This window comes from Patiria miniata, unplaced genomic scaffold, assembly GCF_015706575.1.
Source record: "Patiria miniata isolate m_02_andy unplaced genomic scaffold, ASM1570657v1 HiC_scaffold_6, whole genome shotgun sequence".
Classification (NCBI taxonomy): domain Eukaryota; kingdom Metazoa; phylum Echinodermata; class Asteroidea; order Valvatida; family Asterinidae; genus Patiria; species Patiria miniata.
Window position 1 is genome coordinate 22,101,025 of NW_024037073.1, and position 25,670 is coordinate 22,126,694.

Here is a 25,670-nt window from a genome sequence, read left to right on the forward strand (position 1 = left end):
GCTTTTTCATACATTTACTTCACTGAAATGCCCAGGAGATTTGATGTCAAGAAATATTGAAAGCATAAGATGCTGGAGTTCAAATGTATTTTAGTAAAAGCAGATTGCCAATACCTGAACCTGCCATGACATCAGTAATGTGCAGGCCCATAGCAGATTGCAACCAACTATCAGTGAAGCGAACAGCTGGAACTCATTCAATGTATGTATGCAAGTGGTTCAAAAATTACAAATCCCACTAGGGCCTATGTTAAAGCTATAGTCCATCATTTGTAATTAGTGCATTTTGTTCGTTTGAAGCAACAAAAGTGTTCAAAATCTAATGAAGGATACTGAGCAACTAACCTGATGAAGTTTCAGCTAAGCTTCAGCTGTACATTCCGAGAAAACCAGCATTCTAAGATCTCAATTTCAAATCAAAAGTTACTGAATCATGTTTTGAATTGCAGCTATACGCGGCGTCGCGCACTGATCCGACGAATTATAACAACCGCGCGCGCGTGTGCGTCGTTCCAATACTTGTGCGCGCTGCGCTGAATAACAAAACGAACTACTAATTTAAATTTTCCAACGGTGCTTCTTAAGAATCACCCTTGGAAATGCCTTCTTTCATTGATTACTTCAAAATGACAGCTTCCCAGAAAGAATAATTTCACAGGGAGTTTAGTTCCCTTACTATCTTTCAACCAAGTTTGTTTTTCAACAGTAATTACGCCAGTTACTTTTCGGACGGCTGCCAATGATGGACTATAGCTTTAATTGTTACTTTAATGAGCTTTTCGTGTATGTTTAAAAGAACAATTTTTTTTATTACTTTTTCAGTGTGAAAATATACACATATGGCACTAACATATATAATACACCCGACATTTTTCCACTGTAAATATGTAATTTTTTAGGTGCCTTTGAAACATATTTCAGTTTTTGATTTTATGAAATCCACCTCTGCATTTTAAGTCTTAGGATGCAAGTTGATTACTATAGTAAATTGAAAAATGTTGACCTCCACTTCCGTTCATTCGGTGAAGTGGGTGAATTCAAACACGGGAGTCTGTGGCTAGACTAGTCAGTGTTTGGTACCAAGATGTTCACATGAAAAGTGAATGTGAACTGGCGAGACTTGCATGCTCTATAATTGTACATAATCTGTGTAGCACCACTAGTCTCTTGTATTACATTATGAGCTCCATGTCTGTATGATGTTTAAATGCAAAGCAATATTCTAATATTTCTTTTAGATGGACTCAAGGGTACTTCGAATTTGGGAAATTGAAAAAATCAATGCTGTAAAATATGAATGTCGTTGTAAAGTTAGCATCATACAAGATGTATCTTAATTTGCACAGTATCCGAGGAATTGCTGCTTTTTATATGTTCATCAAAGCTGCGATTTCCTTGTGTAATTTAAAACTCTAAACACAAATAATACAGAAATCGGTGTTTGGGCTCTTTTTGGTCAGCAAAGGGGATGACAAGGGTTTAAGTCTTTTGTGGCTTGTTTCTTTCTTTTCAATAATTAATTCCTGACAGACATATTAGACAATGCACAATATGTACACCTGTCAATCTTTCTGTGTGTTGCATTCTGATTGGTTGGAATTGATCAGCATTAGCTACTAATACGCCACGCCCCTCGACAGCCAATCCAATCAAACATGAAAGCTGATCTACGTCTTTTGCAAAAAGGAAACTTCAGAGGAAATACTTACCTTTGTAAGCGCCAAGCCGGAAACCAACAGTGTTATCTGTCAATAAAAATAATAAGACATGAAACTGAAACGTTTGCACAATTTATCCAGGGCCAAGTTTCACGAAGACACGACAAGAAATTAGGGGATATCTGAGAAAAAAATTCCTGAAACCTTCTGTTGCGGTGTTCATAACAAGCACATTGTATAAAAATGCTACGTCCATTCCAGGCAATGTGCCCTTTTAATTTAATGATGCAGTGCCTTGAACACCAATACTGGTGGATAGGTGTGCTCTATCCTTAAAAAAACCAAGAAAAGAAACGTTTTTATGTCAAATTTTACTTTCATTTAAGAGTGCCTAGGGTTACTCTTTGCTTATTTCAGAACTAATTCAACTTCTTTGTAAAGCCATGTTGACAGGATTCAATGAGCAGCATTTTCCCCTAACACATGATGATGCCATTGCCCATCCCCCACTGCCCTGGCCAAAACATGGTAAGGGTGGGGATAAATCCCCCACCCCCTGGTGTTCATGCCATTAGACCCAGTTTGCCTGTAAGTCCACGGACAGTTGGTCTCAATCTACCCCTGAATGAGAGAGTTTCTATAAGCAGGGGGATGGGGTTCACATCCCACCAATGACACTTCAGAGTTGCCCAGAAACCATCCAATCCAAAGGATGCAGAACAAACATGAAAAGATTGGATATAAATAAAAATGAATGTGAGTTTAACTCACCGATGCCATCTACACTCTTGCCCATGGTAAACTCACACTTGTTGCGTATAATACTGGCTGTGAGTGGGGACACAAAAATGAAAATGAAGGAACAAATGCAGCCTGACTTTTATTCAGTTCTCATGTGGTTGACTGTTTCCCACCCCTATCAGAATATACAATGACCAGGAACCAGTCTACTCAGCAGGCGGGTCTCATAGTGTGCAAGTACAACCAAAAAGAACTTTTTTCAGAGGGTTGCATACAGATGACTAAACTGGCAAAACAAGTACAAGTACTTTTTCCCTTAAAAAAGACATAGCAGTTGAAAAATTCATCAGCAGAAGAAAACATTGTTGAGGACAGGTAGCACCGACTTTTAAAAATGAAAATTGTCTTTTTGTTGTTATCTACCATACAAAGATCCGCATACATGAACAATGTGAATTCTACTTTCCATAATCAGTAACATAAACAAATTTAAACTAACAGGTTGGTGATTTTTGTGATTTCAAAAAAATAAAATAAAAAAAATCAGATTTATTTGATTTAAATCAGATTTTTGAGTGGTCGGGCACAACCCGACCACTCTTTGGATTTGTTGCGATTAATCTTTCTTTTTTTGTTTTTTCTGGGCAATACTTCTCCGTGGGTTTTCTCTTAAACAGTATATGGTATGAACTATGATTGGAGACTCGGACTCGGACTCGATGTTGGTGACCTGACTACAACACTGGTACTTGGTCACAGAGTCCACTGTACCTACCAGGTCATTCTGAGTTGACCACCCCAGGGTAGACAGGCAAAGGCCCCCATGAGGTGACGACATGAAGCTTGTCCCTCAGCTCAGGATGGGCCTTCATCTGTAAGGCTAGGGTGTTGGAGTCGATGCCTGTCTTATTAAGGATCATCTGGATGGGAACCTGGGCAGGAAAAAAAAGTTGACGAGATGTAAATTATCTTTTTTTTATTGGATTTTTGTTTGCCCTTCGCCGACATATTTTGTTAACACTGTGCACTTAGTGTTGTCCGAAGGCTTAGGTGGGACTCGAACTAATGACCTCCTACACAAACAAAGTTGGGTTAAGCGCTGCTACATCAGACTCCAAACCGCCAGCTTGCCACAGCAGGCTCAGTGGTCGAGTGGTTAATGCATCTGCACTAGGAAGCAGAAGATTGTGGGTTTGTGTCCAACCCGTAGAAAGCTTGTGTTTTTGTTCCAAGCAAGCCCTCGGACTACACTCGAGTGTACAGTGTTTGTAAAATACTTCGGCCAGGGCAACAAAAAGTACATAAATAAAAAAGAATAGCAATAATTAAATGGATGAAAACCAATTGTACTGAAGTCGATTCCTTCTTTCTGTTTCATATTTTCAAATTTCACAATCATTCACACAGAATTGAGATGCGGACCAATGCAAATGAGTCTTCACAGATGTTTGTCTTACCTGACTGGATAATTTCACCAAAGAAACTGGCCTTGGTCTCTCCTATCTTTTTCAGTGCTCGATGGGTAATCCCGAATCCGCTCTGTGAATGGGCGTCATTGTAGGCCCAAACAGATCCACGTAGGTCCTCAAACACTTCATATCTATCACTGAAATATAACCAATACAATTATGATTAGCATTGAAACATTTACATAGTATTCAGAGCCACATATCTTCCTTCTACATAGTGGTACCGCAAACCTTTACTAAATCATGCCACCACGTAGTTAGACCTAGTAGTTAGCTCTTGCAAATTGTCTTGCAAAGATGTTCCATCAACAAAACTGAGAATATGACAACATCAATGTGATTGTCAGGCAAGGCAGAGACTGATTTCAGATGACAACAACCCCAGCAAGTGAAAAAAAAACCTCTTATCAAATGACAACCAACATTCGCCCAGGAAAGGAAAAAAAAGGCAACTGATGAACAGAAATCAAATCGTGATTTGTGAATAAAAACTTCCATTTGACTTCATTCCTTATCAGATTGAATATCAAACAGAAGGGAAGTACAGAATTGTTGTATGGGTAAATAAATCAACATCCAAGGGAAGAACACAATTCATTTTGGGAAAAAAGACAGCAAGGATTGATAGAAAAGAAAATCTCCTCTTTTTTGCTGTTGTCTACATCTACCTTTGTACATAGTAAAATTAGTGCTTTAAAGATGTTTTGAGTGAATGTTACTTTCCGTCATCAGTAACATGACCAAATTGAAACCAACTACCAACTACCAACTCCTCCGTCCAATCACATCCATATACTGTCATTATCCCCGAAGCCATTTTCAGGATGTATTCATCAAGTTTATTCCCATGTGACTGGTTGAACCAACTACAGGATGAGTCCAAAAGAAAGTGACCGAATTTGAAAAAAAAATATTAAAAATATTTAGCTTGTTCTATGTTAAAAAAAAACACGGATAAGGCCAAAAAAAAAAAATTCGGTCTCTGGTCAGACCAAAGTTCCGGAATTGACGCGGCCACGCGGATTTTTTTTTTTTTTTGGCTTTTTTTTTTTTTTTTCTTCAAGCTTGGATTGTACAGACAAGGTAGGTACTATTTTGCTTTTTTGGTGTCCTCATGTACATTCGTGTCCTCCATAATTTGCCTTGGTGCTTTCGATCATTTGCCTTGGTGCAATTTCCCATTCCTTGATGCTCTGTGGTAAAAAAAAATTGAGGTGCGGAAATAGAGGGCGCTGTTGGAGCTACCGCGGAACATTTTGGAAAAAAAAAAATCGACGCGCGCGCTGACCAGAGACCGACTTATTTTTTTTTTGGCCTAAAGTACATCTTATTGACTATTAACTGTGAAAATTTCACTTAAATTGCATACTCTATTCCCAATTCATGTCCATTTCTAAATGATCACAAAACTTGGCTGTCCACCACTTATCAATTACCGTGCTGCGAACTGATAATACATGTACCCATTGAGGACAATGAAACATCCATCGTTTTCCCACCTCCATGAATGAACAAGAACTTGCAAAGGAAAAGATACAAAAATCACCATCAATATTTCGAAGAAAAAAAAGAGTTGACTTGTTTCTCATATTCAAAACACACAACATAGTAACAATTTCTCTTGATTTCAATTATTAAAATCTCATTTGTATTTGAATACTTGTGTGTAATCTGTAATTCTCACTTAGCTCATTTAGCTTTCAAGATTATCGCAATCCTTGGACAGCTACACTAATGGGTTCTTTTTAGTAAAACATGCATAACTTTGGATGGCATGATCAAATTTAGTGATTGGGTTTTTTTCAGATGAGTGGAAGAACATGCTCTTTTCAGACATATTTCTTCGGTGTATCTAATTTGATTGCTTAAGTAAAAAAAAAAATCTTGAGTGCGGGTCACTTTTTTTTTAAATCACCCTGTATAAACACAATGTGAACATGCATCTCTCGTACACACTAAACTTAATTGTCTTCATTTTCTATCATCCTCTTTTTTTCTCCTGTCTTTTCTTCTTGTGCCGTAGCCCTCACATTGAGTGGCATTTATGCCTTGTGAAGGAACGACTTGCATAAAAAAACCAATTACATGCACACAATATGCATGTTTAATCTGGAGCCAATCGTTAAAACTGAAACAAATTTAATTCTCAGATTTCATGTCAGTGCAAGTAGTGAAACTGACTTACATGCATCTGCTTTGGTTACAGGAACTGATACCACAAGATAGTCACATGCATTAAAATCCGACAGAAATGTTGGGGGGAAAAAGAGAGAAAAGAACAAGAAACTTTCTGTTTCAATTACACTTTGCTCAAGGTCTTACAATCCCTGTGAGTATAAATCTGGAGTGATCTTGAAATAGAGAAGAACATTCTTTGCTGCATTGAATAAAATGTAGCTCACGGAACTCAATGCTACATTGTGCATGAACTATGGGTGATGGCTACCAAAACAGCTCCACTCCATCAACTGGGTGGAACACTGAAGTTGAAAAGCATCGTGAGAACTTTTACATGAGCAGTGAAAGAGCTAATCAAATAACATGGTTAAGTGCTGAAATCATTGCACCAATCGGCCTCTTCTTGAACTTTGTCTTTCTCTTCACAGTCATTCGAGTGAAGTCCATGCGTTCAATCATCAACATCTACTTATCCAATCTGGCTGTGGCTGACTCGCTCTACCTTACGACTGACTTCTTATTCGCACTGTTTTCACCTATAGAGTACAAATTATTGGTCACAGCAATAGCAAGTGTCCGATACACTTTCCTTGCTACTTCTAATTTCTTTGTGGTTACCATAGCAGCTGAGAGATTCTCTGCAGTGTACAATCCTATAACGTTCAAAGAAAAAGCCTCTAAATCTCGAGCAGCAAAGATATCAGCAGGACTCTGGGTGCCAACAATTATTGTTGGTGTGATTCTGATTTTCTTACCATTAACAGACGCTGTCTCCACTAACGTCAACCTTGGGATTCTTTCCATTATCAACCTTGCCTCTTTGATAGCAACTCTTGCTTTGTACATCTATGTAGTACTGAAAGTGCGCAAGCAATCAGCCCTGTTTCCGAACCGTCCCAAGCGAGCAGGCAAGGTCCTCTGCATGGTTATCATCAACACTGCTGTTTTCTTCATTCTGAACTCACTGTACACTGCAGCTGCAATAATGACAATACATGTACTTGTAATGGCATCAAAGTATACTTCAACTTCTCAGATTGTTGCCTATCTGGAACTTGCAGAGAAAGTATATATTCTGGCTACATGCATTATAATTTTGCAACTGATCAATAGCTCAATTAATTCCTTAGTCTACAGTGCCACAAACACTGACTTTCGTGAAGCCGTAGTCAAGGCTTTCTCATTCCTGAAACTGTGCTGTCGTTGCTGCCCAAGACGGAATCCCAGCCGACCATCGCAGCCAGGGAAGCAGATTGAGCTTCGTGTGCTTCCACAGGCGGAAAATGACCAAGAGCACCGTGCTGCCAGGCCAAGCAGCAGCAAGCCACCAAGCCAAGGGCACGCACAACACACAGCGAGTCAGCAGTCACTGGACGGTTGTCAAGAACAATGTTCCAGGCAAAGCAGCAGCAAGGCATCCATGCACAGTCAGCAGCATGTTCAAGTGCATGTTGAGGTACATGCAGAACCAGCAGGGACCCCAGCGCTTGCAAGTTTTCATCAGGAACAATGCTCTAGTCTGACTGACTGCAAGCCATCCATGTAAGGGGAACAGTGTGTGCATCCAGAACCAGCAGAGAGCCAGCAGTCACTTGCAAGTACTCAGGAACAATGTCCTGGGCTGACTGGCACTGAGCCATCAGCACAAGGGCAGCAGTATGCACATCCAGAACCAGAAGGGAGTCAATCTTTGGAAAGTTGTCAAGAACAATGTTTTCTGGTAACTGATGAGTGCAAGCCGTCCATGTAAGTGGAGCACTGTGCAGTTGCTCTTGAACTTGAATTCAATGTGATACTTTAATGTAGAAACTGCTATGTGTACTTGTACAATGCAGAGAAATTTAGGTTCATCAATTACACAGAAAATCCCAAAGCTATAAAGTGAAATTGTTTGGACATTGTAAAAAGTGCACTTGAAAAAAAGAAAAAAAATAAGTACATGTAGTTGTTACATTGATAAATACAGGAGGCTTATATATTTCAATATTTCATTTCACGGGCCCTTTAATTTCTTAATGCCATTAAAAGACCTTGAGAAATTCCGACCATTGTTGGCAATAGGAACTCTCGATATAGCGCAAACTGTATGATAATTTAGGCGCAGATCCAGGGGTGGTCTGCGGGGGCACGTGCTGCCATCAAATTGAGTCAACAAAAAAAGAAAAAAAAGGACAAGAAGAGGGGGAGAAGAGCGAGAAGGAGGGAAGGAGGAGGGCAACCTCCTTACAAATATACCGGCGCTGATATTAAACATCAGCCTGCAAACATTGTGTACTGGCTGTATGACACAGCAAGCTGGAGAGCCATTGGAACTCACCATTGGTCATCATTTTTTAAGTGCACTTTTAAGTACAAATTATACTTTTCAAGGAGTCCAAAACATTTCCTTGCTTTAAAATGAGTTCTTCAACGTCATCATATAATTTTTGTAAAGACTATATTTATAAAGACTATAAAAGGCCAGGAATCACCTCAGATTGCACCACAGAGCATCTATAATCCAAATTTCCCACGCTCCCATATTTCTTGGAGCAAATGTTCCTGGATTTGCACCTGATTATCATTATCGAGGGTTGTAAGTATGGGAGCAAACTCACCGCAAATCCAAAATGTCTTGGGAGGTTTTGGATCTCAATCTTGAAGATCTCTGAGGTGAAGGGCTGTTGCGTCAGATAGTGATAAGGATCCGTTATGGCAGCGCCAGTCACCGGTCCGTCAGAGGTGTTGGTGGAATGGTTATCTTGTGGGTCAAGACCTGATGTACAAATGAACAGATTAAAAAAATTGATATGGCTGGAGCTATATTGTCTAGGTCTTAACCCATTACAATTACATGGGAACAATCTGACAATAGCCGTAGCCATAGCTCTAGAAGCCCGTTTCAGACACAGCCTAAGTAACAGATCAACAAAGTTGCAAGTTATGCATTAGGAGCATCTGATTCCAAATGTATACCAATCTTTGTGCATACATGTTGCACAATGTGGATAATTATATTTGAAGACCAAATAAAGTGCGTTTTTTGTTCGAAGTTTCTTCAAAAATCCTTTAGCAAGGAGAAATGCATTGTATAGACTTTTTGCTGCAGAGCACCAATATATAATATATGAGACCATTGTAGGCTTTAGATGTACAGTATGGGATTTAAGTCTGGTGGATCAAAGGTGTCTTCACAGCTACGAGCTGGACAAAATGTAGTTGATAGTTAGAGTCAGCATTTTGTACTCCACTTCTGTCAATAGAACGTGCAAGTTGACCTCAAAAACCTAGGTGATTTTACTAGGTTTATCCAGTCAAGGGCAAAGAATGGGTTCTGAACAAGAAAAAATTATTCCAATTTACAACACATTCAAAAAATATTGCAAGTTGATTACTATAGTAAATTGAAAAAATGTTGACCTCCACTTCCGTTCACTGGGTGAATTCAAACACGGGAGTCTGTGGCTAGACTAGTCAGTGTTTGGTACCAAGATGTTCACATGAAAAGTGAATGTGAACTGGCGAGACTTGCATGCTCTATAATTGTACATAATCTGTGTAGCACCACTAGTCTGTTGTATTACATTATGAGCTCCATGTCTGTATGATGTTTAAATGCAAAGCAATATTCTAATATTTCTCTTAGATGGACTCAAGGGTACTTCAAATTTGGGTAAATGAAAAATCAATGCTGTAAAATATGAATCTCGTTGTAAAATTAGCATCGTACAAGATGTATCTTAATTTGCACAGTATCCGAGGAATTGCTGCTTTTTATATGTTCATTAAAGCTGCTATTTCCTTGTGTAATTTAAAACTCTAAACACAAATAATACAGAAATGTACTATCACCAAATCGGTGTTTGATCTCTGACGTCTAAGTTCTGATACCCAGTAATATTTGAAGAAAAAAAATTGCAGGGCAAACCATGTTTCTAAAAGTCACATACTTTTTACAGGACAAACAAATTTGCGTGTAAAAGCAAGATCAGTGATAAAATAAATAAAGGTGTACACTAGCAACATTTAAATAAACAGTGATTTTCCTGAATTTTTTTATTTAAATGTAATTCTTGCTTGTACAAATGTAATTGTTGAAAAATCCCTATTGAGTAAAAGAGCTTGCTGGTCAATGTTGAAAGTGCCACAAAAGTAAGCCAACATATTGGTTAGCAAGGGGGATGACAAGGGTTTAAGCTTTTGTGGCTTGTTTCTTTCTTTTCAATAATTAATTCCTGACAGACATATTAGACAATGCACGATATGTACACCTGTCGATCTTTCTGTGTGTTGCATTCTGATTGGTTGGTATTGATCAGCATTAGCTACCAATAGGCCATGCCCCTCGACAGCCGATCCAATCAAACATAAAAGCTGATCTACGTCTTTTGCAAAAAGGAAACTTCAGAGGAAATACTTACCTTTGTAAGCGCCAAGCCGGAAACCAACAGTGTTATCTGTCAATGAAAATAATAAGACATGAAACTGAAACGTTTGCACAATTTATCCAGGGCCAAGTTTCATGAAGACCTGACAAGAAATTAGGGGGATAACTGAAAAAAAATCCTTGAACTTTCTGTTGCGGTGTTCATAACAGGCACACTATGTACCAGTGTGCACACTTTATATCCAGGCAAAGGCGTACTTGTGAACGGAGCGGATACACACAAAAAATTTAGAGATTGGATAAATAAAAATAAATGCCAGTTTCACTCACCGATGCCATCTACACTCTTGCCGATGGTAAACTCATACTTGTTGCGATAACTCTCCAATACTGGCTGTGAGTGTGCAAACAAACAATGAAAATTAAAGGTACAAATCAGACATCTCTAATGTCAGGAATATTTACCCCACAAAAGATTCACATGCTGTATAGTTTATCTAACAAGAAATCCAGGTTGAAATATTAATTTAGTACAAGTAAGGTGTCTCTATCTATCTACCCGAGTTTAAAGATCACACCAGTCAAGCTAAGCTAACACTATGTGCCAAAGTGAACTATCATTCAGATTGAAATTCATAGAATCATTAACAATACTACAAATAAATTGAAATAAAATCTATATTTTTATCAACAAATATTTGTCACCTAGCTTACTCACCGATGGCTTAATTGGCTCCAACTCACATGCCATCCCACTGTGGCTGTTCCTGTCAATCAAATGAAGAGTGCACTATTAAACATGAGGGTGTGGGTTCGAATCCCACTCCAACAGGCTTGTGAATTTCTTGTGATAACCAAAGCAATATATGCACAAGATTCAAACTGGCCCACTAACCTTTGCAAGCTCTGTTATTGAGTGGTTAAGATGTCTGCACTAGTAAGCAGGAGGTCATGGGTTCATATCCCACCCAAGCAAGCTGGCAGAACCTTTGCTCGTAAGCTCTCGGACAGCACTGAATATACAGTGCATTCAAATTTACATTGGTGAAGGGCAAAACCAGGTATTCACATTCACAACTCCCCTAAGTAAACAATTAATTAAACTCATTGATTGTGGCACCTGCTATATCAGATTGGAACCAGCCAACCCACCCCAGCAAGCCTGATGGTCAAGTAGTTGAGACATCTGCACTAGGAAGCAGGAGATTGTTGATGCGAGTCTCATTCGAGCAGCTTATGAATTGTGAAGTTTTGGTTTTGTGTTCATTTTTTGCTCTTTGTTTGTAAACATTTTTTTACCAACCCCCCCCCCCCTTAATCTTTGGGACTTTTGTGTGTGGAAAGGAAGTTTATTTCAGAAGTTGGTTAAACCTTTGCTGAGTTTTAATTGCATATGAATTCCTCAAAGCCAATTTCGACACTTAAGAAGCTTCAACAAATGCTGTGCATCTGCCCATACACCGCGTTCCCACTTGATTTGGAAAAAGGTGGATCAAGATCCGGCATTTTGGTGTGATCGTTATCTTACCGCAACGAAACTGCAAGTCGCGTTCCCACTTATGCTTGATCCACCTTTTCGTACGGAAATGTTGGGTCCGAAAGGTCACTGAGTTCGGAATTACGCGCGCTCTGTGGGAGTGCCATTGTTGCATGGTTGCATGCTAGGCCAGGATGGGTCAGTTTTCAAACAACACTATCAGAATTCACGGACAAAAATTACACGAATTCACCAACATAAATCACGGATCCGTAGAGGATCCGTGCGTGCATAAATTAAAAGGTGAAATCCAACAGAGCCGCTCACGTGTGATATCACGGCAGAAACCAATGCATCGATAAGGGATTCCCTGGTTCTGAAGCTTCTCATTGGTTAGAAACGGTCACATGATGTACTACGACATCATTTTCCAATTTTCTATAATCAATACTTCAGATTAGTCACCTCCGTACGTACCGCGTTATCGGCACTATTCTCATCGCATACTCGTAAGCTTTTCAATGATTCTGTGCCAAAGTGAAGTATTTTGGTGAGTGCGGACTCAGAGTCATTTATGGATGGAAAAATAAGTAAAATTTCAGGAATGAAAAAGGTTTAGTAATGGACGAACACGCAACAAAAATAAGGCCTATAGTGTAGTTTTAGGATACCACGTGCGCTTCTGCATGCGCGGTGCTAGCCCGTAGTTCAGCAGTTGTTTATTGTGCATGTTGTAAACGCTGGAAATGTTCACATGAGCTACACGCCTGAAAACGTGTTTCTTCGTTCATGAGACCGCAACATTTTCGCGCCACTCGTGCACCGGGCGGATGTTAACAGGTCAAATTGCCGGATCAGATCCACCTTTTGCGTTCCTATCTGATCGTGATCCGGCAATTGCCGGATCTGATTCACCAATTGGGGGATCTGTATCCTGGTCCAGAGGTGGATCTGATCCTGATCCACCTTATAACGGTTAGCGTTCCCACTACACACAATTGCCGGATCTGATCCACCAATTGGGGGATCTGATCCGGCAATTTGGCAAAAGGTGGATCAGATCCCCCAATTGGTGGATCAAGTGGGAAACGGTGGATCAGATCCGGCAATTGCCGGATCACGATCAGATGGGAACGCAAAAGGTGGATCTGATCCGGCAATTTGACCTGTTAACATCCGCCCGGTGCACGAGTGGCGCGAAAATGTTGCGGTCTCATGAACGAAGAAACACGTTTTCAGGCGTGTAGCTCATGTGAACATTTCCAGCGTATACAACATGCACAATAAACAACCGCTGAACTACGGGCTAGCACCGCGCATGCAAAAGCGCACGTGGTATCCTAAAACTACACTATAGGCCTTATTTTTGTTGCGTGTTCGTCCATTACTAAACCTTTTTCATTCCTGAAATTGTACTTATTTTTCCATCCATAAATGACTCTGAGTCCGCACTCACCAAAAGACTTCACTTTGGCACAGAATCCTGGAAAAGCTTACGGAAAAAGTATGCGATGAGAATAGTGCTGATAACGCGGCACGTACGGAGGTGACAAATCTGAAGTATTGATTATAGAAAATTGGAAAATGATGTCGTAGTACATCAAGTGACCGTTTCTAACCAATGAGAAGCTTCAGAACCAGGGAATCCCTTATCGATGCATTGGTTTCTGCCGTGATGTCACACAATGAGCGGCTCTGTTGGATTTCACCTGTTAATTTATGCACGCACGAATCCTCTACGGATCCGTGATTTATGTTGGTGAATTCGCGTAATTTTTGTCGGTGAATTCTGATAGTGCTGTTTGAAAACTGACCCATCCTGGCCTAGCATGCAACCATGCAACAATGGCACTCCCACAGAGCGCGCGTAATTCCGAACTCAGTGACCTTTCGGACCCAACATTTCCGTACGAAAAGGTGGATCAAGCCATAAGTGGGAACGCGACTTGCGGTTTCGTTGCGGTAAGATAACGATCACACCAAAATGCCGGATCTTGATCCACCTTTTACCAATTCAAGTGGGAACGCGGTGTTAGAGTTACGTGTGCCCTTATCTCATACAAGGTCTGTGAGGTGTTCGTTCATCCATGAAGAAGGGCAATGAGCTGATGGAATATCCCACTTTCAAAGCAGGGGTGGGGGAGTAGGCTGCATAAGAGGAAGTGGTTGTTGAACATAAACAATTGGCGACACAAGTACTGATATGGTGACTTCATTTATTACTAAAAAAAAATTATCTGCATGTATTCCTGTTTTATTTTATTTCATACACATCAAACAAGGCGTATGGATAAAAGACAATTATAACATGCAATATAAAACATCAAAATACACAATACAATTACAATGGCTATCAGGAACAACTAACATACGTACATATATATTCATACATAATTTTTCAACATAAAATAGTTCGAATTTGGTGGCAAAAGTAAGCTCTGGCAATGAGATAAATGTGGCTAAAGATATGGCAGCTCTGACTTCCTCTGATTGGGCGGTCTATTGTCTCAAATCACCACAGCTTTTGCTGTTGGCCACATCTTCTCCGCCACAGCTTTGATGGGCTCACCTCTGTCAAGGGCACAATAGTCTATCTTTTTCTTCGTCCTTAATTCCATCGGATTCTAATAAGGAAAGAAAGGAATTAAAAAACATTTATATTTTATTTTTTCCTTTTCTAAACAGTAAATTGCGTTCCTTTTTGAGTTGATACCTCCAACCAAGTTCAAGTAGGCTGCCAAACATTACAGAAATATCTACATTTAATAATATTTAGTCAATAAAACGTGTGCAATTAGTGCACACCATTGTTCACCCACGTACAAACACTGTCTAATCACACCTAAACAAAAGTAGACTTGGCCAGAAATCACAGCGTGCCTTGCTCAAGCCACGCATGGCGTGCCAAGAAAGCTGCTTCCATCGCATAAGAAGCCAACTTTTACATCACAGTTACAATGTCTTCTGATAAAGTATCTTCATATTTTTTTAGATGCAGAGAATCTTTATACTGTAAGCTTGAATATCATATAGCTTTTAGAGTCCCTGAGGAATTGTAAAGGGGAGAACTTACCGGAGAGAAACAGCAAGTTGGCAGCACAACGATGGGAGTAGGTCGATTATCATCTGTTGATCGTACACGTTCCAATGCAGTTTCAAACAACGCTTCTGATTAGCGCAAAAACTTTAGGCTGAAATGGACGGGCTTTAACATTGGCCAATCAACTTCATTTTTACATCAGCTTTGGACAAACTCATGCTGTTTATTTTTTAGCTCGAACGTAAGAAATCGGTAGAGGGCGTCCAGAGTTGTGAGTTCATATGAGCCGCGTTGTGTGACACGATTTTTCGTGAACATCGTTTTTGCATTGTAAAATTGGAGATACCGACTGTTTGTACTTGAAAAATGACGGATCTTTAAAGTAATTAAAAAATAATCTAAACATATCATTAAAAAGAGGAATAATGAACTTGCAATTTGCCGAAAGAACGAACTTGAAAGCATCGAGGGTTCAAAATTGTGCGTTTTTTGAGGTTTTTTGGAGGATTTCCGCTTTGCACAAAATGCAGCGGAAGCCTGTCGCTTAGGTTGCGCTAAGAAATTCATATGTTCTCAAGAAAAATGAGGCATCATTTTCTGGACTTTTAACAAAATTTCAGGGCAGCTGTACATGTAAGTCCACTTGCCAGAAAACTGTGTCTGGAAACAGTTTTTTGTCAACGAAGATCACATTTCCATTCTAGCCCACAACCATCCCGTGTCTTTGGTGAGTAGCTCACCTTTGTTGCTTCAGCCAGGGAGACATCTCCCCAATGTTCCGTTGCAGCATCTTGGATAAATTCCTCAGAAACTCCCTGGTGTTGGTCTGTTTGGTGGATAGCTGGTTCTCATACAACTGGTTCCACAGTGGAGTCACCGTGTTGTTTAACCTGTAGATTGGGAAAAGATGTGAAAAGCACATATTCAGTATTTCAGAGTCTTAACAAATTTTGGAAAAAGTGAATAGCTCAACTGCTCTAAGCCTTTTGCGATATGGCAGACACAATACAAGGGTGTTATTTGATTTGGGTATATTGGGGTAACTTATGCAAAAGACTAGACCTAAACCAAATAGCGCTCTCGTATTGTGTCCACCGTATCTCCAAAGGGTAATGGATTGTGTGTGGAACTTGTGATCTTTCTACATACAACCATTCTCCTAACTACAGTTCATAGTTCTGGTAGTGCATGTGCAAATTAAAGTTTAAGCTTGAAACAATGAGGGTAATGTGTTCAACTTAGACAGTTTATCAGATAAAACTAGAACGGCGAAGCCGCCATGGCTCGCTGTCCAAGGCAGGAAGGGAGGCTGAAGGTAGGGTTGGGGATGGGCATGATGGAAGGGGATCAGGATTCTTGTTGATGTGCCTAGGTGAAGGGGTCAATTTTTAAATGTCAACATAAAAAGTCAACAGATTACCTAATAAATACATGTGTATATAGGTTAGCCGTCACTGTATTATGGGGGAGTTTTCCATTGTTAGGGTAATTAGGACCCAGTTATGGATTTTTGCAGCGCCAACAGTGTCTTCTGCTCCCCATACTTGTATTACCATGGGAAAACTCTTGTGTAGTCGCCACAAATGCAGAACAAGAATGGGTATACATGTACATGTACATTAAGACACAGCACCATCACCACCTCCCCCAAACCTTAATTACTCCATCCCAAAACCTTACCCCATCCCCAACCCGCCCCCTCTCCCACCAAACCCCCTACCCACACCCATCCCATCCTCCCCTAACCATCCCCACCCTATCACCTACACATCCCAACCCCAACCAAACTCCAATCCCTATCTCCTTCCCCCTCCCCTGACCCGTACCCTCCCCTACCCCAACCCCCTACACCTACCTACCCTATCTTCCACTATCTGTCCTTACCCACCCTACACATCCCCACCCTAACCCTTACTCACATTCCAATATCCCGTCCACCCCATTCCCCCACCCATACATCCCCACCTGACCCCATGCAACCCCTACTCTGATCCCTATATACTGCCCCCTCCCCTTATCCAACCCCTACAACAACCCATCCCTACCCATCCCTACACATCCCCAACCCAACCCCTACTCCGATCCTATATCCCGCCCCCTGCCCAACCCCCTCCTAACCCAACCCCTACATCCATGCCCATCCTCTCCCTACCTGTCTCTCCCTACCTGTTCCCACCCCACCCCTACAAATCCCCACCCTACCCAAACCCAGTATTCCAACCCCTCTCCCCACCCCACCCCACCCCAACCTACCCCGCGCCACCCATCCTAGCTCCCCTACTCATCCTACTCACACAAACCCTAACTCCAACCCTATCCCCAACCCACCCCACCCCACCCTCCCCTACCCCATCCTTACTCCAACCCCATAAACTAAAAGATCAAACCAGAAGCTCAGGCACATTCCCAAAATGCATAGTGTACATGTACATGTTATACCGGTATACACACACGTACATGTTATACCAGTATACATATACAAGTAACAATTAAAAACTCTAACATTTCCTTGAATTAAATTAATAAAATTTACTGCAATGATATGAACCTAACTGAAGTTATAGGCCTAGAGATGATACATGACAACTGCATTTAATTTTTTCCCCCAAGTTAACTAGAACCAAAAACTTCAACATTTTTATCTGAACGCGGACGGCCGGACGGACGTTCTAGCCAGACGGACTTGTGGGGTGATAGCATTGTGTTCCCATTATCCCTTTTTCTAAAGATTCCCTTCTGGGGTGATGTTTTTCCATTGTGTAAAAAGTGGGGTGATGTGTCCTGAAAGGAACATCACCCCACAAGGGTGGTCTGGTCAGAACGGGCGCCCGGACAGACGGACGGAAATTGGTATTACATAGGCTGGCATCTGCTTCGCAGCTCGCCAATAAGAACCATCTGAAACTGTGAATCGCACACACACTCTACACAGACATGCAACCTTTAATGCTGTACCTTCTAGGGAAAAAAAACAAGGAAAACTGACCACATAACAGTTTTACTCAACAAATGCCAGATGAAGTACTAAATTTACTTTAAGTTCCGTGCTATTTTCGAGTTTCATCCTGAAAACAGATTTCTTTACCAATCTGCTATTTTTCAAGCAATACAAAAGTTATTCACTTTTGAATGAAACACCAAACACAAAAAAGCTCATGTTTAGTTATTGAATTATTACTTTACAATTCCAAATTATTGGCTGCCAAACATTATTTCTGTTCTTGCTGGGTAGGCTGGTTCCCCCCTCCCCCCACAATCAGTATCAATAATGTACGGACGGGAGCCAATCTGTTGGCAAAGCTGGTCATCAGTTTGGGCCAAGAACAAAAAGAAAAGTTCATGGGTACTTTCTTAGTACATGTATAACATTTGATAGCAGAAGTCTAAGTACACTTTCAATTTCAAGCAAGAGAGTGTAGGAATTCCATGGTTTCAAATCTTTGTTGATGCAGTGACTATTTGTATCTGTATTTTAAATGTCTTTCTTGATTATCCAAACACCAAATCTAAAGCTTGTGACAAGTTTCTATATGTGAGTTATATATAGTAAGCAAAACGTAGTGAACGACCTGAAAGATTTTGTGTCATTTTTTGATCTGCATCTAATTTTATTCAGTTATAGATAATTCGAGCGTTACGTTATGTCTGTGATCTTTTATGAGCTGTAAAACTCTGTAAAAAGTGCAGAGTGCCATTTCACTTTTTCTTTAAGTAACCTAGATACATGTATGAGCAAAACCTTAACGACGAATTACACAATGTACATGTAAAAAAGTCTTAAAGAGAAAATAAAAAGTTATTCTGAAGCACATCTATGCCAAAGTCAACTGTGAAACTCTATTGTCTAATTTGGTTTAGTATGCATTCAAAACAAGAAACAAAGAACTAATCCTTACAAATCTTAGAGATGAAATACACAAAGGGGAACAAATGCAGAAGCTTTTTGTTTCAACTACACATTGCTCCAGGTCTTATATTTGCTGTTAGTATAAAACTGGAGTGATCTTGAAATAGGACAGAACACTCTTTGCTGCATCTGAATAAAATGTTGGATATGGAGATGAATGAAGTTGAAAAGCACCTTGAGATTTTTATCAAGACTCACAAAAGAAATTAACAAATACTATGGTTAAGTACTGAAATCAATGCACCGATCAGCCTCCTCTTAAACTTGGTCTTTCTCTTCACAGTCATTCGAGTGAAGTCAATGCGTACAATCATCAACATCTACTTATCCAATCTGGCTGTGGCTGACTTGCTCTTCCTTATGACTCAATGTATATTTGTATTGTGTTCATCCGAAGTGTACAAAGCATTCCAGGGTGTCAAATACATGTTTGTTGCTGTTTCTAGTTATTTTGTAGTGATCATAGCAGCTGAGAGATTCTCTGCAGTGCGCAATCCTCTGACATTCAAGGAAAAAGCCTCTAAATCTCGGGCAGCAAAGATATCAGCAGGACTCTGGGTGCCAACAATTATTGTTGGTGTGATTCCGATATTCTTGCCAGAGACTGTCTTTAAAGACATCATTTTTTGGATTAATTTCCTTTAACACTACCTGTTTAGTAGCCACTCTTGCTTTGTACATCTTTGTAGTAGTTAAAGTGTGCAAGCAATCAGCACAGTTGCCAAATTGTCCCAAGCGAGCAGGCAAGGTCCTCTGTATGGTTATCATCAATACTGCCATTTTTTTTTCATTCTGAACTCACTGAACGTTTCAGCTGCAATTATTTATACTCTGGGAACAACTTATACTTTGCCTGCCCAAGCTATTGAATATCTAGAACTTGCAGAAAATCTTCAGACTTATCAATAGCTCAATTAATTCCCTCGTCTACAGTGCTGACTAACGCTGACTGTCGTGCAGCTGTAGTCAAGGCTTTCTCATTCCTCAAACTGTGCTGTCGTTGCTTCCCAAGACGAAATCCCAGCCGACCATCGCAGCCAGGGAAGCAGATTGAGCTTCATGTGATTCCACAGGCAGGCAGAAAATGACCAAGAGCACCGTGCTGCCAGGCCAAGCAGCAGCAAGCCACCAAGCCAAGGGCATGCACAACACACAGCGAGTCAGCAGTCACTGGAAAGCTGTCAAGAACAATGTTCCTTTTTCTCAGTGCTCGCACACACGGTACACAACGCATTGATGTTCGTGTATGAGGCAACTTTCTCTCGGGAGGTAAAACCCCTGTCACACTGTCTGTGATCTTATGTGTGCTCTTACTGCGTCCTTGAAAAATAGCTGGGGCTCAAAAACAACTACTAGATCGCAGCGACCGGAGGGTCTTAATGGTCTCCGATGAGCGCCAAGGTCTTTGAACATGCCCAAAACAATCGCAACACCTCTGCGCTCTGGCCAGGGCGTGGCAATGACGCAACTCGGGCGCTGTGCGAGCGTGAATCGTGCGATATTGAAGTGGCATTGAGGCAGCCTAGGCGCAAGACAGTCGATGTAGTCTCCATGAGAAAGTAACTCGAATGCGGTGAACTTGTAGAATAATTTTGAAACTGGACTGTGTATTGACCGTTTTGTCGTGGTATTTATACAGCGCAAGTGACGTCAAATGAGCGTATTTTGGTCGAATAGAGAGCGCGACGCGAGCTACTAGGACGTATCAACAGCGAGCAGAGCGTATTGTGAACGCAGTGACAGCGCAGCGGCAGCGACTAGATCGAGTAATTGAGCTTGACAGGGGTGCATAGAGAGCAAGTTGAGCGCATCGTAAGCGTGGAAAGAGCACAGTATGAGCGTAGCTTGAGCTTCTTTGATACAGAAAGTTGTCATTCTCTTGCGTCCTCGCTGCGATTGTTAAATTTATGAAACATTTTTGGTCGCCGTAAGGTCTCCTATGAGATCGCATATAATGTGACAGGCCCTTAACACACTGAGTAAACAGTGTATATATGTCGGAGAAGGGAATTTGATTTTCATCTGCAAAAATTCCATCTTGTGATTGGCGCATATTACCATGAAACACCTTACTAGTAACGAGAAAAGTTCACAGCATATTATCAAGAATAGAAACGTATTTTACTTTAAAGTAGGGAATTGTCAATACTTCCTGTGTCATCAGTAATGTGCAGGCCAAGAACAGATTGTAACCAACTATCAGTGTCACATTCCCTGGTTTGCCCCTCCGCAAGAAATATGACCCTCAGAAGTCTGGTACACCATCACACAAAATAAATTATCAATTCATTCAAGTGAATTGACAATTCATTTTGTGTGACGGTGTACCAGACTACTGAGGGTTATATTTCTTGGGGAGGAGCAAACCAGGGAATGTGACAAATGGGGGCTCGTCCGGGAAATGAAAAAACAAATTGAGAAAAGCCGGTAGTCTCAGGTGTGTGGTTATACAGGATAGATATTCAAGGTGGTTTATGGAAGCCCTTGCTAGGCAGCGTGCATTGAGAAGCCCAAATTGCGATGCCTATAGACAGATTGTCATGTCATGTTGGCGATTGTGTAACGCGCACTAAGTCACATGGAACCAAGCTGTTGTTGCGTAAGTTAGGTATTTCTGGAATCTCCCCTCACAAACGCACTTGTGATAGGATTAGTTTGATAGTGCTTGTATTGTTCTTGTTCATAGGGCTATCTAGCTCAATCTGCAATCTGCAAGTAACAGAACGAACCGACGAAGAAACAGGGCAAGAAATACAAGAAGTTGCTGGGTGCATAACCAAAAAGTCATCACTATGCGAATGTGCAGGTCAAATAGGAGAAAACTTGAAACTGTCTTGTGGGCATGAAGTCCCCATGATTAGTGTCGCGTGTACAATCGGTAATCAAATTCCAGTAAGGCAACTAAACGGTTAAGGTTCTCCGTGATAGCGGATGTAGTACGGTTGTCGTCAAACAGAGTTCAGTTAAGAAGGAACAAATGTTGGAGACAAAACAAAAGTGTGTTCTTCTAGACAGTACACGGAATGTTTCAGTCGCGCGTATTGAAATAGATTCGCTGTATTTTGTAGGAACCGTGAATGCATTGTGTATGCCAAATCCCTTGTACGATCTTATAGGGAAACATAACAGGTGTTAGAGACCCGCGTGATCCTGATCCCAGTTGGTCAGGTAAATGAAATGACACACCGGAACAGAAATGCCAAAGCCCTTGCGACGAGAAAACAGCTGCAGTTGAGACAAGAGCGCAAAAGCTAAAGAAAGTCACGAACTTGCGTCATCTTAAATTTCTCGAAGTGCAAAATCTCTCTACGAATCTCGTACGGAAATAATTAAAGCGCAACATGAAAATCCGTTGTTGGAAAAGCTATTGACCCTCGCGGAAACAGGTCAAAGCCGACGAACTGGTAAGGATAACGAAACTAGGTATTTCATCTCGGACGGATTACTCTACCATGAATTGGCTTCACCATCGACAGAAAACTATCGTGTAATCACACAGTTGGTACTCCCAAAGAAAATGCACTCGAAGGTATTGAGGCATGCACACAATTTCACCATGGCAGGGCATCTCGGTATCAAGAAAACAACAGACCGCGTACTTGCAAATTTCTTTTGGCCAGGCGTGCAAGGCGACATCCGAAGATACTGCGTTTCCTGTGACATATGCCAAAGAACGGTCGCGAAAGGTTGTGTCGGCAAGGTTACTCTAGGTAGAATACCTTTAATAAATACGCCATTTAGACGAGTAGCCATAGACTTAATAGGACCAATTCACGCCATCACGGAACGAGGCAATAGATACATTCTGACTTTGGTCGACTATGCAACGCGCTATCCGGTAGCCGTAGCCCTACCTAGGATTGAAACAGAACGCGTAGTGGAAGCTTTGTTTGAAATCTTCACTCCAATGGGCGATCCAAATGAAATGCTATCAGATATGGGCGCACAATTCACCTCGGATCTAATGAAAGAAATAGGCAGACTTATGTTAATGAAACAACTGCAAACAACACCCTACCATCCAATCTGTAATGGACTTGTTGAGAAATTCAATGGTACACTGAAACGAATGTTAAGGCGCATGTGCAGTGAGAGACCGCGTGATTGGGATCGGTATATCCCTGCGCTGATGTTTGCGTATTGAGAATCTCCGCAAGAGAGCACGGGGTACTCTCCCTTTGAGCTCATGTACGGTCGTTCAGTACGAGGTCCTCTTACTATCCTCAGAGAGTTATGGACTGGAGAAGAATTAGATGAAGAGGTAAAGACAACTTACCAATATGTCATAGACTTGTGTGAACGGCTAGAGTCTACTTGCGAACTAGCTTGAGAAGAACTCGCGAAGTCCAGTACTCGCTATAAGAAATACTACGACGCGCGTACTTGAGATCGAAAGTTTGATACCGGCCACCGAGTATTAGTTGTCCTGCCAACTGACGCAAACAAATTACTCATGCAATGGAAAGGGTCTTTTCCTGTATTACAGAAAGTTGCACAACGTGACATTGTATCGAGATGAACGGTAAGCTGCGTACATTTCACATAAATCTCCTCAAAAAGTACATAGTTCGATCAGAAACCCAAAACACACCAGAAATCACCCATGCCGTGGCAAGTCTCACCTACGTTAGCCACAGCGTAATCGATGATGAGATCAAAGAAGGAACGATGGAGGTAAAACTACTACCAATAACACAAACTGAAACTTGGCAAGATGTGCAGATCTGTGAGACTCGAACAGAAGCACAGAAACAGCAACTGACAGAAACGCTCGTAGAATACACCGACGTCTTAACCGATCTTCCTGGTTGCACAGATCACATTGAGTATAATGTCAAACTCACAACGGATGACCCAATCTACTCCAAAGCGTATCCAGTACCGTTTTCAAATCAAGATGTAATCAAGAAGGAAATCGATACCATGATCAAACTCAGTGTTGTTGAAAAATCAGAGTCGAAGTACGCCTCACCGAAAGTGCGAAAGAAAGACAGCTCAAATCAGTTTGGCATAGATTTTCGAAAACTAAACATAGTCACCATTTCCGATCCCGAACCAATCCCAAATCCAAAAAACCTCACGGCACAAGTAGGCACCGCGAAATTTTTCACGAAATTAAACCTCACAAAAGGGGACTGGCAAATACTGATTACTGATGCAGACAAAGATAAGACTACATTCATTACCTCCGAGGGTTTGTACCGATTCACTGTGTTACCTCTTGGAACGGTAAATGCACCGGCTACTTTCATACGCATGATGAAAAAATTGCTGGAAAACACTTATGGGCCTTTTGAATTACTATCGCAAATTCATTCCACACTTTTCATCCATTGCAGTGCTGAATACAGATCTGACTAAGAAAGGAAAAACAAATCATGTGAAATGGGAAGAGGCACAGGAACATGCATTGAGCACGCTGAAAGCGCCACTTGTATCTGCGCCTATCTTGCATCTGCCAGATCACAGCAAATCTTACATTCTTAGACCTGATGCTTCTGATGTGGGAATAGGAGCAGTTCTTATGCAACAAGATGGAGGCATGCTATTTCCCATGTGCTACGAAAGTCGCAAACTACTTGAAAGAGAGCCCGCGTATGCAATCATTGAGAGAGAATGTCTCGCATTGATTTGGGCAATTTCCAAATTCCACATGTACTTGTATGGAACAGATTTTGTTGTAGAAACAAACCACCACCCTTTGGCATACTTGACAACTGCAAAGGTCAATAACAGTCGAGTCATGAGATGGGCACTCAGCCTCCAGCAATATAGATTCACTGTGAAAGCTATCAAGGGAAGTGACAATATTGGGGCTGATTATTTGAGTAGATGCCCAAGTGAAGTGTAAAAAGTGTGGTCACAGAGTATTGGAAAATGAACCAAATTGTAAATAATCAACCAAGTGTGAGATAACTATCAGCTACATGCACATGAAAAACTTGCATGCAAGTGGTTCAGAAATACTTGAAAATGAGTGTCTAGGCAAATACATGTTAACTGTTACTTGAATGAGGTTTGTTTTTAAACTTTGTATCTGTGAAAATCTACATGAATTGGCACAAACATCTACATTTGTACATGTATAACCCTATATTTTCCACTGCAGATACTTAAGTGCGTTTGAAACAGATCTTGAGGTTTTTAGTTGATGAAGGGTTACGATACTCCAGGCTTTAAATATTTGTAAGAAAGTGCCAAGTTGCATATTCATGAGCAATGCAGTGATGTCATGAGCTGGAACTTCAGTGTCACTGCTGTTTAAGGACAAAAAGTTACAAAGTGTTTTGGTTGAGGTTGATGTGTCTGTTTGTTCATTGTGCACGAGGCACAGGCAGTCAGTCAGATACTTTAACAACAAACTGCTATGTGTACATGTACATTTTCAAAGCAATGAATTTTAGTTTCACAAGTTACACAGAAAATCACAAAGCTGTAAATGTGAAATACCTAAAGCGATATCACAGCAACAGTAGAAACAACTATTAAAGTGTACAGGCATTGTAAAAAGTGCACTGAAAAAAAAGATTACAACTTTCTACATGCAGTTTACCATTACTTTCATATAGACATCCGGCTAGGATATTTCCAGGTTTTAGTGAAATTCATCCAATGGCCTTTAAATTCTGTTATACAAAATTACAAAAAGACCCTGAGAAATCCTCACCATGGAGAACATCATGAACTCTTAATAGAGCACAAACTGTATTATCATTATCGAGAGTTGAATGCTTAGAGAGCAAACTCACCGCAAATCCAAAATGTCTTGGGAGGTTTTGGATCTCAATCTTGAAGATCTCTGAGGTGAAGTGCTGTTGCGTCAGATAGTGATAA

At 40.8% G+C, this 25,670-nt stretch overlaps 1 protein-coding gene across 1 annotated transcript in view; it reads right to left on the reverse strand.

The window, feature by feature from the left end:
- Positions 1 to 25,620, reverse strand: part of LOC119743051 (tRNA (uracil-5-)-methyltransferase homolog A-like) — a 31,677-nt gene extending 6,057 nt beyond the window's left edge. The window contains exons 1-6 of the mRNA XM_038219384.1: positions 25,586 to 25,620; positions 15,670 to 15,819; positions 11,131 to 11,179; positions 10,743 to 10,806; positions 10,447 to 10,482; positions 8,644 to 8,801 (exon numbers count right to left, since the gene is read on the reverse strand). Of these exons, the coding sequence (XP_038075312.1) occupies positions 8,644 to 8,801; positions 10,447 to 10,482; positions 10,743 to 10,806; positions 11,131 to 11,179; positions 15,670 to 15,719 (357 nt within the window). The 5' untranslated portion in view covers positions 15,720 to 15,819; positions 25,586 to 25,620. The remainder of the gene's footprint in view (positions 1 to 8,643; positions 8,802 to 10,446; positions 10,483 to 10,742; positions 10,807 to 11,130; positions 11,180 to 15,669; positions 15,820 to 25,585) is intronic.
- Between the last annotated feature and the right edge of the window lie 50 nt (positions 25,621 to 25,670).